Here is a 14,429-nt window from a genome sequence, read left to right as displayed (position 1 = left end):
ACCGGGGACAATGGAACCTCCACAGGGCCCTGAAACAATGGGGTTGGGAGCATTTTCTGGGTGGTGGAGGCGCAGAGGTGCAGGGAGGGCACTCAGCTCCAGTGAACACAGATGCCCATAATCCTCATCCGGGTATTTCTTCCATATGACTCTTCCTGGGCTACATCCGTATAATAAGCCAGTAACTCTGCTCTCCTTTTGCTTACAGAACACATTCAACACCGCAATCATGAAAGCTTTTCTAGATATATTTCTGCCCAATGGAAGGTGCGCGCGAGTGGAAATTCTTACATCGGATACAGCTGAAAGAGTCCTAGAGGTACACTTTGTTTAAACCTAAAGTCTAGAGCTGAATGTCTGGATGGTTCTTGTTCGGTGGGGACAGGGATGTGGCGCCCTGGTAGAATCGCCCTGCATGTTGGTTTACCCCGTGGATGACTTCTCGGCAAAGGTGCTGGGCTGTCCTGTGAGGCTGACCAAAGAGTCTGAGCTGGAGCCCATGTTCCAGGGCCTCCTTGGGTTTACCCTTCCTGGGGTCATCTGTTTTCCTAAGACCTCTGAAGACTGCTGTAGCCACTTCCTAGAGCTTGGCCAAACTGTGCCCTAGAATTATGCAGATGTCTTTGGCATGGGGTGCTCCAGGGAAGGACGCAGGAAGGAGGGTGATGCTTGTCTGGAACAGGCCATACCCCAGGTGGGTGGTGGCAGGTCATGGCAGAGAATGACCAGGGTGTCTGGGAGAACCCCCACCCTACACACGTCAGAAAGCCCCAAAGCCATGTCAGGCTCAATGCACCAAGGCCAGGCCCACGTTCATGTCACTTGAGGATGACGTGAGTGAGACGCAGAGAGCATCTTCCCTTCTGCAAATGTGCTTTATCAGCAGCTCTGCCTCTTGGGCCTTTCCCTGGTCCGCCCAACTACAGAGCATGCCAGGCTGCCCGGGGGAGGGCGATGGCCTGTGGTGGTGTGGAAGTCCCTGCTGAGTTTTTTGCAACCCAGTGGGGAAGCCGAAGCCACAATTGATGAGATGAAAGCCCGCTGATGTCAAGGTCAAAGAGGAACACAGCGATGGCCGGGCCGTGTCATAGTAAATTACACCTGATGGGATGGAAGGTTTCCACTGGATCAAAGCCACAGTAAATTATACTTCACCAGCACAGGAAGCCTCAAAGAAAGTCACGCCCAGGTGTCAAAAGGGGATGCCAGCACGGGCACTTCGGTATGCCTGCCGGGCAGGGGGGAATGGCCCTTTTCCAGACAGCTGGTTAAGTTAAGCCTACAGGAAGGGAGGCTGTTGAGTCAGCCTGACAGACAAATGTCGCAAAAGGGCAGATGTTTGTGGAGAATACCGCTGCTGTCCTCCATGCTGTAACAGGCACAAAAATGATCCAGGACAGGTGTCTACACCCAAGAGAAGACAACCAGCTATAGCAGGGGCCACTTAAGCAGGATTGTTTGTTTTAATTGTATGAAATCAGTCTTTTTAAAATAATAATTATTTTTATTCATTTTTGTCTTCCAAATTTTTATTAACAACTTCCATGATTATAAAAAAAAAATACCCCATGGTAATGCCCTCTCTCCCCCCACTTTCCCCTTAGAAACTCCACTCTCCATCATACCCCCTCCCCATCTCAATCAGTCTCTCTCTTATTTTGATGTCATCATCTTTTCCTCCTCTTATGAGGGTCTTGTGTAGGTAGTGCCAGGCCCTGTGAGGCCATGGATATCCAGGCCATTTTGTGTCTGGGAGGAGCATGTTGTAAGGAGTCCTACCCTTCCTTTGGCTCTTACATTCTTTCTACCACCTCTTCTGCATTAGACCCTGAGCCTTGGAAGGTGTGATAGAGATATTGCAGTGCTCAGTACTGCAGTAATTAATTTTACTTATTTATTTTGCAAGGAAAGAGAGAGAAGAGAGACAGACAGAGAATAGGCATGCCAGGACCTGTAGCCATTGCAAACGAACCCCAGATAAATGTGCCTCTTGTGCATCTGGTTTATGGGGGTCCTGGGGAATCGAACCTGGGTCCTCCGGCTTTGCAGGCAAATGCCTTAACCACTAAGCCATCTCTCCAGCCCTCGTTTTTTTTTTTTTAATTTCTAAGGTTTCTAGAACGAATATTGTATTAGTGACTTTTCTCATTGCTGTAATAGAACAACAGAAAATTATTTAAGTGAAGAAGGCTTTATGGTGGCTCATAATTTGAGAGGGCACCAGTCCATCATGGTGGGGAAGCATGGTGGAATTCGTGGTGGAGGAAGTATGTGGTTGGGACTCTTCACGTCTCAGTGGACCAGGAAGCAGAGGGTGAAATAAAAGCTCATCCCTATGGCTTTGTTGTAGTTACCTTCTCGTTGCTGGAAAAAATTAAGAAAAAAAAAAAAAAAACCCTGACCCAAAGCAGTTGATGGGAGGAAAGGATTTATTTTTAGTTTACAGTCTTGAGAGGAAGCTTCATGATGGCAGGGGAAGGCATGGCATGAGCAGCGGCTACACATCACCTCTGCCACAGCAGGTGGAAAACAGCAGTAAGAGAGTGAGGGGAACTCTGTCAAGGGGTAGCTGGGCTATAGCACCCAAAAGCCTGTCCCCAGAAACATGACCTCCTCCAGCAAGACTCCACCTCCCAAATTGCCATCAGCTAGGGACCAGGCATTCAGAATACCTGAGTTTATGGGGGGACATATGATTCAACCCATCACAGACTTCGAGTTTGCTGGCTAGGTCCCATTTTCACAAGACTCCATAAGACGTTCCTCCCCAAACAGTGCTGTTATCTGGGGACCAAGTGTTCAAATCCATGAGCCTGTTGGGGGACATTTCACACATTCCAGCCATAACGACTATGTACCATTTTTAAACTCTAAAAACTTTCTTTGGGTGTTCACTGACTGGCTAGACTACTTGTTATTGGTGTGCACCGGTTGTTCATCATAGTTGGAAAACAGGACTGTCGTTCCTAACACCCTTCCTTCACTTGTCTTTGGTTAAAGGTGGTGTCACATAAACTTGGACTATGTCGAGAGCTCTTGAGCTATTTTGGCCTCTTTCTCATTCGGTTTTGCAAGGAGGGCAAGCTCTCTGGTAAGAAGGAAAAGGGCAAGGTGGGAGATAAAGAGGGCAGGTGTTCACAGGGGCTTGGCCTAGAAGGTGGGGGAGTATTGTTGGGGAAGTCAGTCACCCCACCCTACCTAGTATTATTCTTAGCCGGGTATCAAGGTTTGGGAAATGGAAGGTTGTGTCCTTGTTTAGAGCGAGCTGGGACAAGCAACTCTAGAGAGGCAGTAAGTCAGTTAGACCCCGTGTTGTTGTGACAGGATGTCTAACAGAAACATCCTATGGAAGGATTATTTATTTTGCATGGTTTCTGAGGTGTCGGTCCATCACGGCAGGGAGGGCATGGTGGAACACAACTGTTCATGGAAACTGGGAGCAAAGTACAGGGAACAGAGGAAGGGGTCAGGGTAAGAGATAACCCCTAAGGATATGTCCTCAGGAACCTACACATGGGCCCCATATTCTGCCTTCCACCACCACCCAATAATGCCATCATACTATGAACCCACCAAAAGATTAAGACATCCAAGTAATCATCTCGGAAAATATTCTCACAAATATACCCAGAGGCAGGCTTACTGATTTTCTAGGCATTTCTCAGTCTAGTCAAGTTGGAAAGATTAAGGATCTTGTGCATGCATGTGCACACACGCACACACAGACACACACACACACATACACATACACACACACACACACACCATAACCTGTTACAGGTAGTGTGGTCAAGACTAACACCTCAGGTGAGTCAACTACACTTCTTGTGCCTACTCTGGTCCCAATCCTGGTTCCTCTTCAACTTTATCCCTTACCACTGGCCATGCCACAGATTATTGGTTAATCAAGCAATAGATCTTTGTGTTTTAAGACATCTTACCACTATACAATGTTTCCTTGCTAGAGAATATATGCTGTAAAATAGGGATGATATAAAGGTTCTTAGGTTTTAAAAAATAAAAGTCTTGGGGCTGGAGAGATGGCTTAGTGGTTAAGGGCTTGCCTGTGAAGCCTAAGGACCCCAGTTCGAGGCTGGATTCCCCAAGACCCACGTTAGCCAGATGCACAAGGGGACGCACGTGTCCAGAGTTTGTTTGCAGTGGCTGGAAGCCCTACCACGCCCATTCTCTCTTTCTCTCTCTCTCTCTGCCTCTTTCTCTCTCTCTCTGTCACTCTTAAATAAATAATAAAATAAAAATGGAAAAAATGTTTAAAAAATTAAAAAATAAAAAAAAATAAAAGTCGTCTTGAACAGGGCATGGTGGCACATGCCTTTAATTCCAACACTCAGGAAGCAGAGGTAGGAGGATCACTGTGAGTTCAAGGCCAGCCTGGGACTACATAGTGAATTCCAGGTCAGCCTGGACTAGAGTGAGACCCTACCTTGAAAAAACAAAATAAATAAATGAATAAATGTCTTAACAAGATAGATTCCTGGCCTTTTGGTTTCTCTCCCTGCATTCTAAATTGTGAAAGCCTTCTTTAGCTATGAAATGGCATTCGCTAATTTAACATAGTTAATTTCTTCAAGGAACAGTAGGGAACAGTAGTTTTGAGTTAGAAAATCAAAGAACTTGGGATGACTGTTCCCTAGGCATTGTAGTGTGTTTGCACAGTCACAAAAGTCTCTGGACCTATTGCTTCATCTTTTCAGCAGGGTAAAATGTTTTACGAAAACCAAGGGGCTGAGGTTACTGAGGATCAAATACTATTGATTGATTGATTGTTGCAGTCCAGTTTGCATTGCTGGTAGAAATCACCCAACCAAGAGCAGCTTCTGGGAAAAAGAGATTTATTTTGGCTTACAGGCTTGAGGGAAAGCTCCACGATGGCAGGGGAAAACGATGGCATGAGCAGAGGGTGGACATCACCCCTGGCCAACATAAGGTGGACCACAGCAACAGGAGGGTGTGCCAAACACTGGCATGGGAAACTGGCTATAATACCCATAAGCCCGCCCCCAACAATACACTCCCTCCAGGAGGCATTAATTCCCAAATATCCATCAGCTGGGAACTTAGCATTCAGAACACCTAAGTTTATGGTGGACACCTGAATCAAACCACCACATTGATACAAGAGAATATATTTATCCTCAGTAGCATCATCTCACTTTTTCATTTGAAAGCTTCCATTAGGTAAACTTTGTGTGATATTTCTTTTTTTTTAAGTATTTCTTTTTATTTATTTACTTGAGAGAGAAATAGGAGGGGGAGAGAGACAGAGACAGAGAGAGAAAATGGGCACACCAGAGCCTTCAGCCACTGCAAATGAACTCCAGATATGCGCCCCCTTGTGCATCTGGCTTATGTGTGTCTGGGTCCTTTGGCTTTGTAGGCAAGTGTATTAACCACTAAGACATATCTCCAGCCTGATATTTCTTTTGAAAAAATATATTTATTTATTTAATTGCAAGCAGAGAGAGACAGAGATAGGGAGAGAGAAGGACAGAATGGGGGTGCTGTTGCAAAGGAACCCCCGATGCATGCACCATTTTGCACATCTAGCTGTATGTGGGTCCTGGGGACTTGGACTTGGGTGGCTAGGCTTTGCAAGCCACCTCTCCAGCCCTATGTGTGTGACTTCACCCAGTGAAACTCTTATTCCTCTTCTGTAGTTGTGAAAAAGCTGGTGGACTTTGAACTCCCTTACATCAGTCTTCAAAGTTGTGAAGTGGAAAACTGTAAGATTGGCCTCAGAAAGTGGTGAGTACTTGCAATCACAGAAGCCGGGGTTGGTCAGAACATGTTCCTCTTGTCACATCCCTCCCACAGCTGGAGAGAGACCAACAGCTTGGGCAAGGTTCAGAAGAAAGCAATGAGAAAGATGGGGTAGAATGATCCAGAATATTTGTTATAATGTACAGGGTACTGAGGATAACTTTCTCTGGTAGAAAGTTAGACTTTGGGGTGAAGAGATGGCTTAGCGATTAAGGTACTTGCCTGAGAAGCCTAAGGACCCAGGTTCGATTCTGCAGGACCCACATAAGCCAGATGCACAAGGTGGTACATGCATCTGGAGTTCGTTTGCAGTGGCTGGAGGCCCTGGTGCACCCATTCTCTCTCTCTCTTCCCTCTCCTTCTTTCTGTCTCAAATAAATAAAAAGTAAATAAATGAAAATTAGACTTCAAGGCATAAGCCCCAAGGACTGTTGTGATGGTTACTGTAATCATCATAATCACTACAACAGTAACAAACATGACCAAGATGAAGATGGCAGCCTCCAGTCTCTCTCTCTCTCTTTGTTTTTATTGAGGTAGGGTCTCACTCTAGCCCAGGCTGACCTGAAATTCACTATGTAGTCTCAGGGTAGCCTCGAACTCACGGTGATCCTCCTACCTCTGCCTCCTGAGTGTTGGGATTAAAGACGTGTGCCACCACGCCCAGCTTCAGTCTTTTTTATTTGTTTGTTTGTTTGCTTGTTTTGAGGTAGGGCCTCACTCTAGTCCAGGCGGACCTGGAATTCACTCCGTAGTTCCAGGCTGGCCTTGAACTCATGTCAGTCCTCCTACCTCTGCCTCCCAGGGGCTGTGATTAAAGGCGTGCACCACCATGCCTGGCTAGTCCTCCAGCCTTCGTCTCTACTGAGTGGCAAAGAAGAAGGCAGAGCTTGAGAGAGAGATGGGGGTGGACTGAAACAAACAACGTGCTGGCCATGGCTTTGCTATGCAAAGGACTACTGACTGTAGCCATCGAAGGGGTTGTTGATCATTACGAACAGATCTCATTCATCTGGTGAACTGTGTTCTTCCTTGGAGACAAAGTGGGCTGGGACATCTCGGCTAGCTAGTCGTGGATTTGAACTCTTGAGCATTCAGCTCACATTCCTGAAGGACAATGTACTGGCCACATGTACCTAAATTCCTAGATTATAGGGACATAAGTGTATCTGTGGAAAATACTGTCATCTTCTTGGCAATAGGGGTCCTGCCAGGAACAAACGAAATCTCAATGAGAAGCAGCATAGTTACTCAGCCCGGTCCCAGAATTAGGAGTTCCCAGCGTTTTCACCATGGTTGTATTGGATTGGTGCCTGGGCTGGCTCTGCTCAGCTCAGTTATTCTGTAAGTTGAGCCTTGGAGCTTTAGAAAATGACATTTGAAATCTTGGAATCGTGGCTTACTTGACCTTATAATGTCTTGCTCTAGTCTCAGATATATTTTGAGAAATGGGCAAAATCTTGTGCTTTAGAACTCATGGGTGAGGCCTTCCAGGAAGGCCTAGCCCCAGTTTGGAGGACTTTTAAAGGATGGGTCTCACTGCTGTCATCTGCCACACAGGGGCCCCCAAGGTATGTGGGAGCACAGCTGAAGGGAAATTCAGTTGGAATGCTTCAGTTGTTTGCCTCTCCCCTTAAAAAACAAACTTGAGGGCTGGAGAGATGGCTTAGCGGTTAAGCACTTGCCTGTGAAGCCTAAGGATCCCAGTTCGAGGCTCGGTTCCCCAGGTCCCACATTAGCCAGATGCACAAGGGGGCGCACGCGTCTGGAGTTCGTTTGCAGAGGCTGGAGGCCCTGGCGCGCCCATTCTCTCTCTCTCCCTCTATCTGTCTTTCTCTCTGTGTCTGTCGCTCTCAAATAAATAAATAAAAAATTAAAAAAAAAAAACTTGACCTTCAAGCCCCATCTTCATCCTTTTTTGGGTCTGAGCCCACCCCGAATCTAGTCACCTCATGCTTCTGAGTGCAGTCAGCAGATGCCCGTGCCCTCTGATGGGTTGTAGGTCAGCCATAGCACACCCTTTCTGAGCAGCTCTGCCCATTCTCAGCCAGCTGCTGTGCTCACATCTGGTGATTCTGGATCAGACAGACAGACAGACATGGAGTACCTGTTACTTACAAGTCACTCTGCTGAGACCCAGGGGGCCCTCCCTAGGCTTTGGGTCTGGGGTCTTCACATCTGGTATCAGAAAAGTTGACGAGAGAAGTGACTGAGATGAACTCAGGGTGCTGAGGAAGCACAGGGGACGGGGAAGAGGGACCAGAGTGGGGGATCCTGCTGGTTGGACAGGCTTGCAGAGAAAGGGAGAAGTCAGAGAGGAGCCTGGTGTGGCCGCGAGCGGCCTTCCAGGCAGGAGGAAACATGGTGGGAATGAGCAGTTGGAGTAGAGATGATTAAGAGATGGCAGGGAAATGAAAGGGGAGTCCCACAAAGGGCCTGAGACAGAAACAGGATAAATGAACCAACTCCTGCAATTCTTGACGGTCAGGAATGCTGCTTAGGGAAGACCACTCCAGACAGAACATGAGCCCGAGTGACAGATTGAGAGAGGCCAGATAGAGGGTGGTGAGTTTGGATGTGGGCATGCGCAAGGCAGATGGCCAACCCAGGTGTTGCGGGGTAGACAAAGGCATCCAGAACTCAATGGCCAAGATGAAGGCTAGGCAAGTAGAGGGTGTGGGGGGAGGAGGGACCCCAGTTCCTAGGGTGGGGGGCCACTACTTCGCAGCACATTTACTCCCACATGGGCTCATGGAATTGCGCAGGTACCTGGACCCGAGCCTCGATGCCATGCTGATGGACTGCCAAGCAGCGGGAGACTTGCTGTATATGCAGGTGAGAAGACCATCCTGGAAGGCCACTGCAGATGGAACTATTAAACAATGTTCCTAGTAGGGCTGGAGAGATGGCTTAGCGGTTAAGGTGCTTGCCTGCAAAGTCTAAGAACTCACGTTTGAATCTCCAGGTCCCATGTAGCCAGACGCAGGGCCGCAAGCATGCAATGTTGCCCATGTGTTGCAATGTGCACAAGGCATTGCGGGTGTCTGGAGTTCATTCACAGCAGCTGAAGGCCCTGGTGCACCCATTCTCCCTCTCTCAAAAACAAACAAACAAACAAATAAATGTTCCTAGTGGTTGAAACTTTGATCACCATAGGGAATAGATTCACAGAGGAAGAAACTAGATCAGGGGAAAGAGAAAGGACAGTTACTCTTTCATGGCTGGGGGCAGAGGGCTTTTTGTTTGTTTGTTTTATTTGTTGTTTGTTTTGGTTTGGTTGTTTAAAAGAATCTCCTTTATAACATGCCTGCCAAGGCTCAGAGGGCATTGCGGAAGAGTGGGTGGAAAGACTGGCACAGGGTGGCAAGGTGTATCCTCCCCTCCACCCCCGTAGAGGTTGGTGTATTCATGACCTCATAGTGCATACCGGTAACCCCACCGAGGTGGGCCCTCAGTGGAATGGGAGTGGGGGACAGGGAATATGAGTGTAACCCAGTGGGAATATGACCCATGTGCAACATGTTCATATAGTAAAGTTCACAATCAATTTTTTAAAAATATAAAAACAAATAGGGGCTGGAGAGATGGCTCAGCAGGTTAAGATACTTATTTCCAAAGCTTGATGGCCTGGGTTCAATTCCTCAGTGTTCATGTAAAGCCAGATGTACAAAGTGGCACATGCATCTGGAGTTTGTATGCAGTGGCAGGAGGCCCTGGCATGCTCATACTTAACTCTTTCTCTCTCTTTATCTCCTTCCTTACCCCGCCTCTCCTTGTATATAAATAAATAAAAATATTTTTTAAAATTTTTTGTTCATTTTTATTTATTTGAGAGTGACAGAGAGAGAGAGAGAGAGAGAAAGAAAGAATGTGTGTACCAGGGCCTCCAGCCACTGCAAATGAACTCCAGATGTGTGCACCCCCCTTGTGCATCTGGCTAACATGGGTGCTGGGGAACCGAGCCTCAAACCAGGGTCCTTAGGCTTCACAGGCAAGTGCTTAACCACTAAGCCATCTCTCCAGCCCAAAATATTTTTTAAAATATATAAAAATAAATAAAAATACCCAACTTAGAAGAAAAAATACTCAACATTAGAAAAGAAATCGAGTCTCCATATATAAGTAGCCTAAGCTGGTTTTGAACTTTTGCTCTTCCTGGCTCAGCCACCTAAATGCTGGGATGACAAGTGTGTGTCCTCCTACAGTACAGAGATTTTGTTGGAGGCCATGGAAAGTTTTGGTGTAGATAGTGGTACTGGTTATAGTGCTATGAATGAATATAATGCTACTGAAGTGCATACTTACAATGGTTAAAGTGATCAATATTATGCTGTGTGTATATGTATATATATACACACATATACATACATACACACACATATACATATACATATACATATATATACACACACACACACACACACACATATACATACATATATATTTTAGCTTTTCGAGGTAGGGTTTCACTCTGGACCAGGCTGACCTGGAATTCACAATGTAGTCTTAGCGTGGCCTCGAACTCACGGCGATCCTCCCACCTCTGCCTTCCGAGTGCTGGGATTAAAGGTGTGCATCACCACGCCCAGCTATGCTGTATATATTTTATCATAACTTCGAAAACACAAAATAAAGGATAAAGACTAGAGAGAGGATAAAAGTTCATTGTTAATAATCATTCTGATCTTACAAGTGCAAAACCTATCATTTAGGTTCCTTCCTTCTTCCCTCTGTTTTTCCTTCATCCTTTTCCCCCCTTTTTTTTTTTGAGTCATTATCTTACCATGTAGCCCAGGCTAGCCTTGAACTCACTATGTAGCCCAGGTTGACCTCCCATTTACAGTTATCCTGCTGCAGCCTCCCAAGTGCTGGGATTACAGGCATGTGCCATCAGCCTAGCTTATGACCTGCTTTTCTCTGAGTCCTGAGACAGCCTTTTCTGAGGCTGGCTTTATGGGCCCATGGCATGTGCAGCTGCATTAGGCCTGCGCCTCAAAGACCCTGTGCTCTGAAGACCCTGAGGAGTTTGTTTAATTCTCTGCTTTCATTATCTTGGAATTCTTAATAAGTTTTTTTAATTAATTAATTTATTTAAGAGCGTCAGGCAGAGAAAGAGGCAGAGAGAGAGAGAGAGAGAACGTGTGCACCAGGGCCTTCAGCCACTGCAAACGAACTCCAGACACATGCGCCCCCTTGTGCATCTGGTTTACGTGGGTCCTGGGGAATCGAGCCTCGAACCGGGATCATTAGATTTCACAGGCAAGCGCTTAACTACTAAGCCCTCTCTCCAGCCCTCTTAATAAGTTTTTAAAAATATTTATTTATTCATCTATTTATTAGAGTGACAGAATATGTGTGTGTGAGTATAGGTGTGCCAGAGCCTCTTCCCACTGTAAATGAATTCCAGATGCATGTGCCACTTTATGTCTGGCTTTATGTGGGCACTGGGGAATTGAACCTGGGCCAGTAGGCTTTGCAAGCAAGTGCCTTTAACCATTGAGCAATCTCTCCAGCCCTCAATAAGGTTTTCATAAGAAACTTTGCATTTTCATTTTGCATGACGTAGGTCCTGCAAATTATGCTGTTGGTTCTGCCTATCTTTACCCCCTGGCCTCCAAAGGAGTAAAATTAGAATTTGGCCTTTGTTCCCTTCTAAGCTCTGCTATATGTGGCGAAGGTTCCCCCAGACGATGTGGTTGGTGGGTGTGGTCTCAGAAACGTTCCAGGTGTCCCCCTCAGTGGTCTGCCTGCTTTATCAGCTGCCCCAGAGTGTTCTCTTGCACCAGGTCAACAGTGTTGGTGACCTGATCCTTCTAGGCCTAGAGCACAGTTCTTTTTTTTTTTTAATTTATTTTATTTTATTTTATTTATTTGAGAGCGACAGACACAGAGAGAAAGACAGATAGAGGGAGAGAGAGAGAGAATGGGCGCGCCAGGGCTTCCAGCCTCTGCAAACGAACTCCAGACGCGTGCGCCCCCTTGTGCATCTGGCTAACGTGGGACCTGGGGAACCGAGCCTCGAACCGGGGTCCTTAGGCTTCACAGGCAAGCGCTTAACCACTAAGCCATCTCTCCAGCCCTAGAGCACAGTTCTTGATGGGATGCTCAGAGACTTTCATTAAAAAGTTCCCTGTGGGGCTGGAGGGATGGCTTAGTGGTTAAGGTCTTTGCCTGCAAAGCCAAAGCACCCAGGTTTTATTCCCCAGGACCCACATTAGCCAGATGTATGAGGAAAAGCATGCATCTGGAGTTTGCAGTGGCTGGAGGCTCTGGCACGCCCATTCCCTCTCTCTCCCTCTTTCTCTCTGTCAAATAAATGAATAAAAATGACAATATTAAACAAACACCTGTGGGGGCTGGACATATTGCTCAGTGGTTAAGGCACTTACCTGCAAAGCCTAATGCCCCGGGTTTGATTCTCCAGTACTCACGTAAAGCCAGATGCACAAGTGGCACATGCTTCTGGAGTTTGTTTGCAGTGGCTGGAGGCCCTGGTGCTCCTATTCCTTCTCTCTCTCTCTCTCTCTCTCTCTTTCTCTCTCTCTCTCTCTCTTTCTCTCCCTCCTTGCAAATAAATAAAAATAATTTTAAGAAAATTTTTTAAAGCTGGGCGTGGTGGCGCACGCTTTTAATCCCAGCACTTGGGAGGCAGAGGTAGGAGGATCATGCTATGAGTTTGAGGCCAGCCTGAGACTACATAGTGAATTCCAGGTCAGCCTGGGCTAGAGTGAAACCTTACCTCGAAAAACCAAAAAAAAAAAAAAAGAAAATTTTTAAAAAGTTCCCTAAGAATTTTTTTGTTACAGTTGGTGTGGGGGAGGTCAGATCCTTGCCCTGGTTATACCTGACTAGGGATTTTTAACTTGCTCTATTGCACCCTAAATCCTGATGGTCTGCTGTCATTTTCTCACATTTCCACATCTGATGGGGTGTGTGTGTGTGTGTGCGTGTGTGTGTACGTGTGTGTGTATGTATGTGTGTGTCTTTACTGCTGTTCTTTCTGCTAGGATGATTTTTCCATGAGACTAGAATTTTATTTGCTCACTGCTGTGGCCACAGAAGCTGGACTGTTCTGGGAATAAGCTGGCCACTAAGCCCCACGGTGGCCTGGCATTCTTTATTTGTTTGATGCAGAGTTATTACTGTAACTCTGTAAGGCAGTTGGTACCATCCACATTTTTAGAAAGAAGAGACCCGGAGTTTGCTGACAACGCATGCAGAAGCAGGCCTGGGATACCAGAGGATTATATGGGAGTGGTTTTTATTTAGTGACATTCTTTTTTTTTTAATTTAATTTTTTTACTGACAACTTCCATAATTATAGACAATAAATGATGGTAATGCCCCCCCACACCTTCATCTTCCCAACTCCACTCTCCATCTTACCCACTGCCCCTCTCAATCAGTCTCTTTTATTTTGATGCCATGATCTTTTCCTCCTCTTATGATGGTCTTGTGTAGGTAGTGTCAGGCACTGTGAGGTCATGGATATCCAGGCCATTTTGTGTCTGGAGGAGCACATTGTAAGGAGTCCTACCCTTCCTTTGGTTCTTACATTCTTCCCGCCGCCTCTTCTGCATGGACCCTGAGCCTTGGAAAGTGTGATAGAGACATTTTAGTGCTGAGCACTCCTCTGTCACTTCTCAGCACTATGGTGACATTCTATGCTGCTGCATTTGTGGCTTTTCAAAACCTCGGGAGGGAAATTGGAGATGGGACAAATGCTGGATCAGTCAGGATTTTCACTGATCTCTTTAAGGAAACAAGAAAACATGAATAAAAATCTGTAGTACCACGGTGTTGCAGTCAGGTTCGCATTGCTGGCAGAAAACACCTGACCAAGAGCAGATTTGGGGGGTGGGGGAAAGGTTTATTTTGGTTTACAGACTTGAGGGAAGCTCCATGATGGCAGGGGAAAATGATGACATGAGCAGAGGGTGGACATCACCCCCTGGCCAACATAAGGTGGAAAATACAATAGGAGAGTGTGCCAAACACTGGCAAGGGGACACTGGCTATAACACCCATAAGCCCGCCCCCAACAAAACACTGCCTCCAGGAGGCATCAATTCTCAAATTTCCATCAGCTGGGAACCTAGCATTCAGAACACCTAAGTTTATGGGTTACACCTGAATCAAACCACCACACACAGGGACAGCAAACAGGTCAATGGGTGGACTTTGGTGTGTGTGCATGTCGCATGCATGTGTGTGGTGTGTATTGTGTGTGGGAGGGTGCATACAACATACACATGTGTGCATGTGCACATGGAGGCCAGAGGTTGATGTTGATTGTCTTCCTCAGTTACTCTTTCACCTTTTTCACTTTTTTTGTTTGTTTGTTTTTGTTTTTTGAGGTAGGGTCTCCACCCAGGCTGACCTGGAATTCACTATGTAGTCTCAGGGTGGCCTTGAACTCACGGCAATCCTCCTACCTCTGCCTCCCAAATGATTAAAGGCATGCGCCACCATGCCCAGCTCCCTTTTTCACTTTTTTAAAAGACATTTTATTTTTTAATTTATTTGAGAAAGAGAGAATGGGCACGCCAGGACTTCCAACTACTGCAAACAAACTCCAGACACATGTGCCACCTTGTGCATCTGGCTTACATGGGTCCTGGGGAATCAAACCTGGGTCCTTTGGCTTT

General features: G+C 46.4%; 1 protein-coding gene across 8 annotated transcripts in view; it reads left to right on the top strand.

Moving 5' to 3' along the window:
• Positions 1–14,429, top strand: part of Snx31 (sorting nexin 31) — a 78,600-nt gene that overhangs the window by 37,832 nt on the left and 26,339 nt on the right. For all 8 annotated transcript variants that reach the window (XM_045144244.1, XM_045144241.1, XM_045144245.1 and 5 more), the window contains 4 exons: positions 209–319; positions 3,001–3,091; positions 5,679–5,766; positions 8,547–8,616. In XM_045144244.1, coding sequence (XP_045000179.1) covers positions 209–319; positions 3,001–3,091; positions 5,679–5,766; positions 8,547–8,616 — 360 coding nt within the window. The remainder of the gene's footprint in view (positions 1–208; positions 320–3,000; positions 3,092–5,678; positions 5,767–8,546; positions 8,617–14,429) is intronic.

Source organism: Jaculus jaculus, chromosome 2 (genome assembly GCF_020740685.1).
Source record: "Jaculus jaculus isolate mJacJac1 chromosome 2, mJacJac1.mat.Y.cur, whole genome shotgun sequence".
Lineage (NCBI taxonomy): Eukaryota > Metazoa > Chordata > Mammalia > Rodentia > Dipodidae > Jaculus > Jaculus jaculus.
Note: the sequence above shows the minus strand (reverse complement) of the source record. Positions and strands in the feature narration are given on the sequence as shown.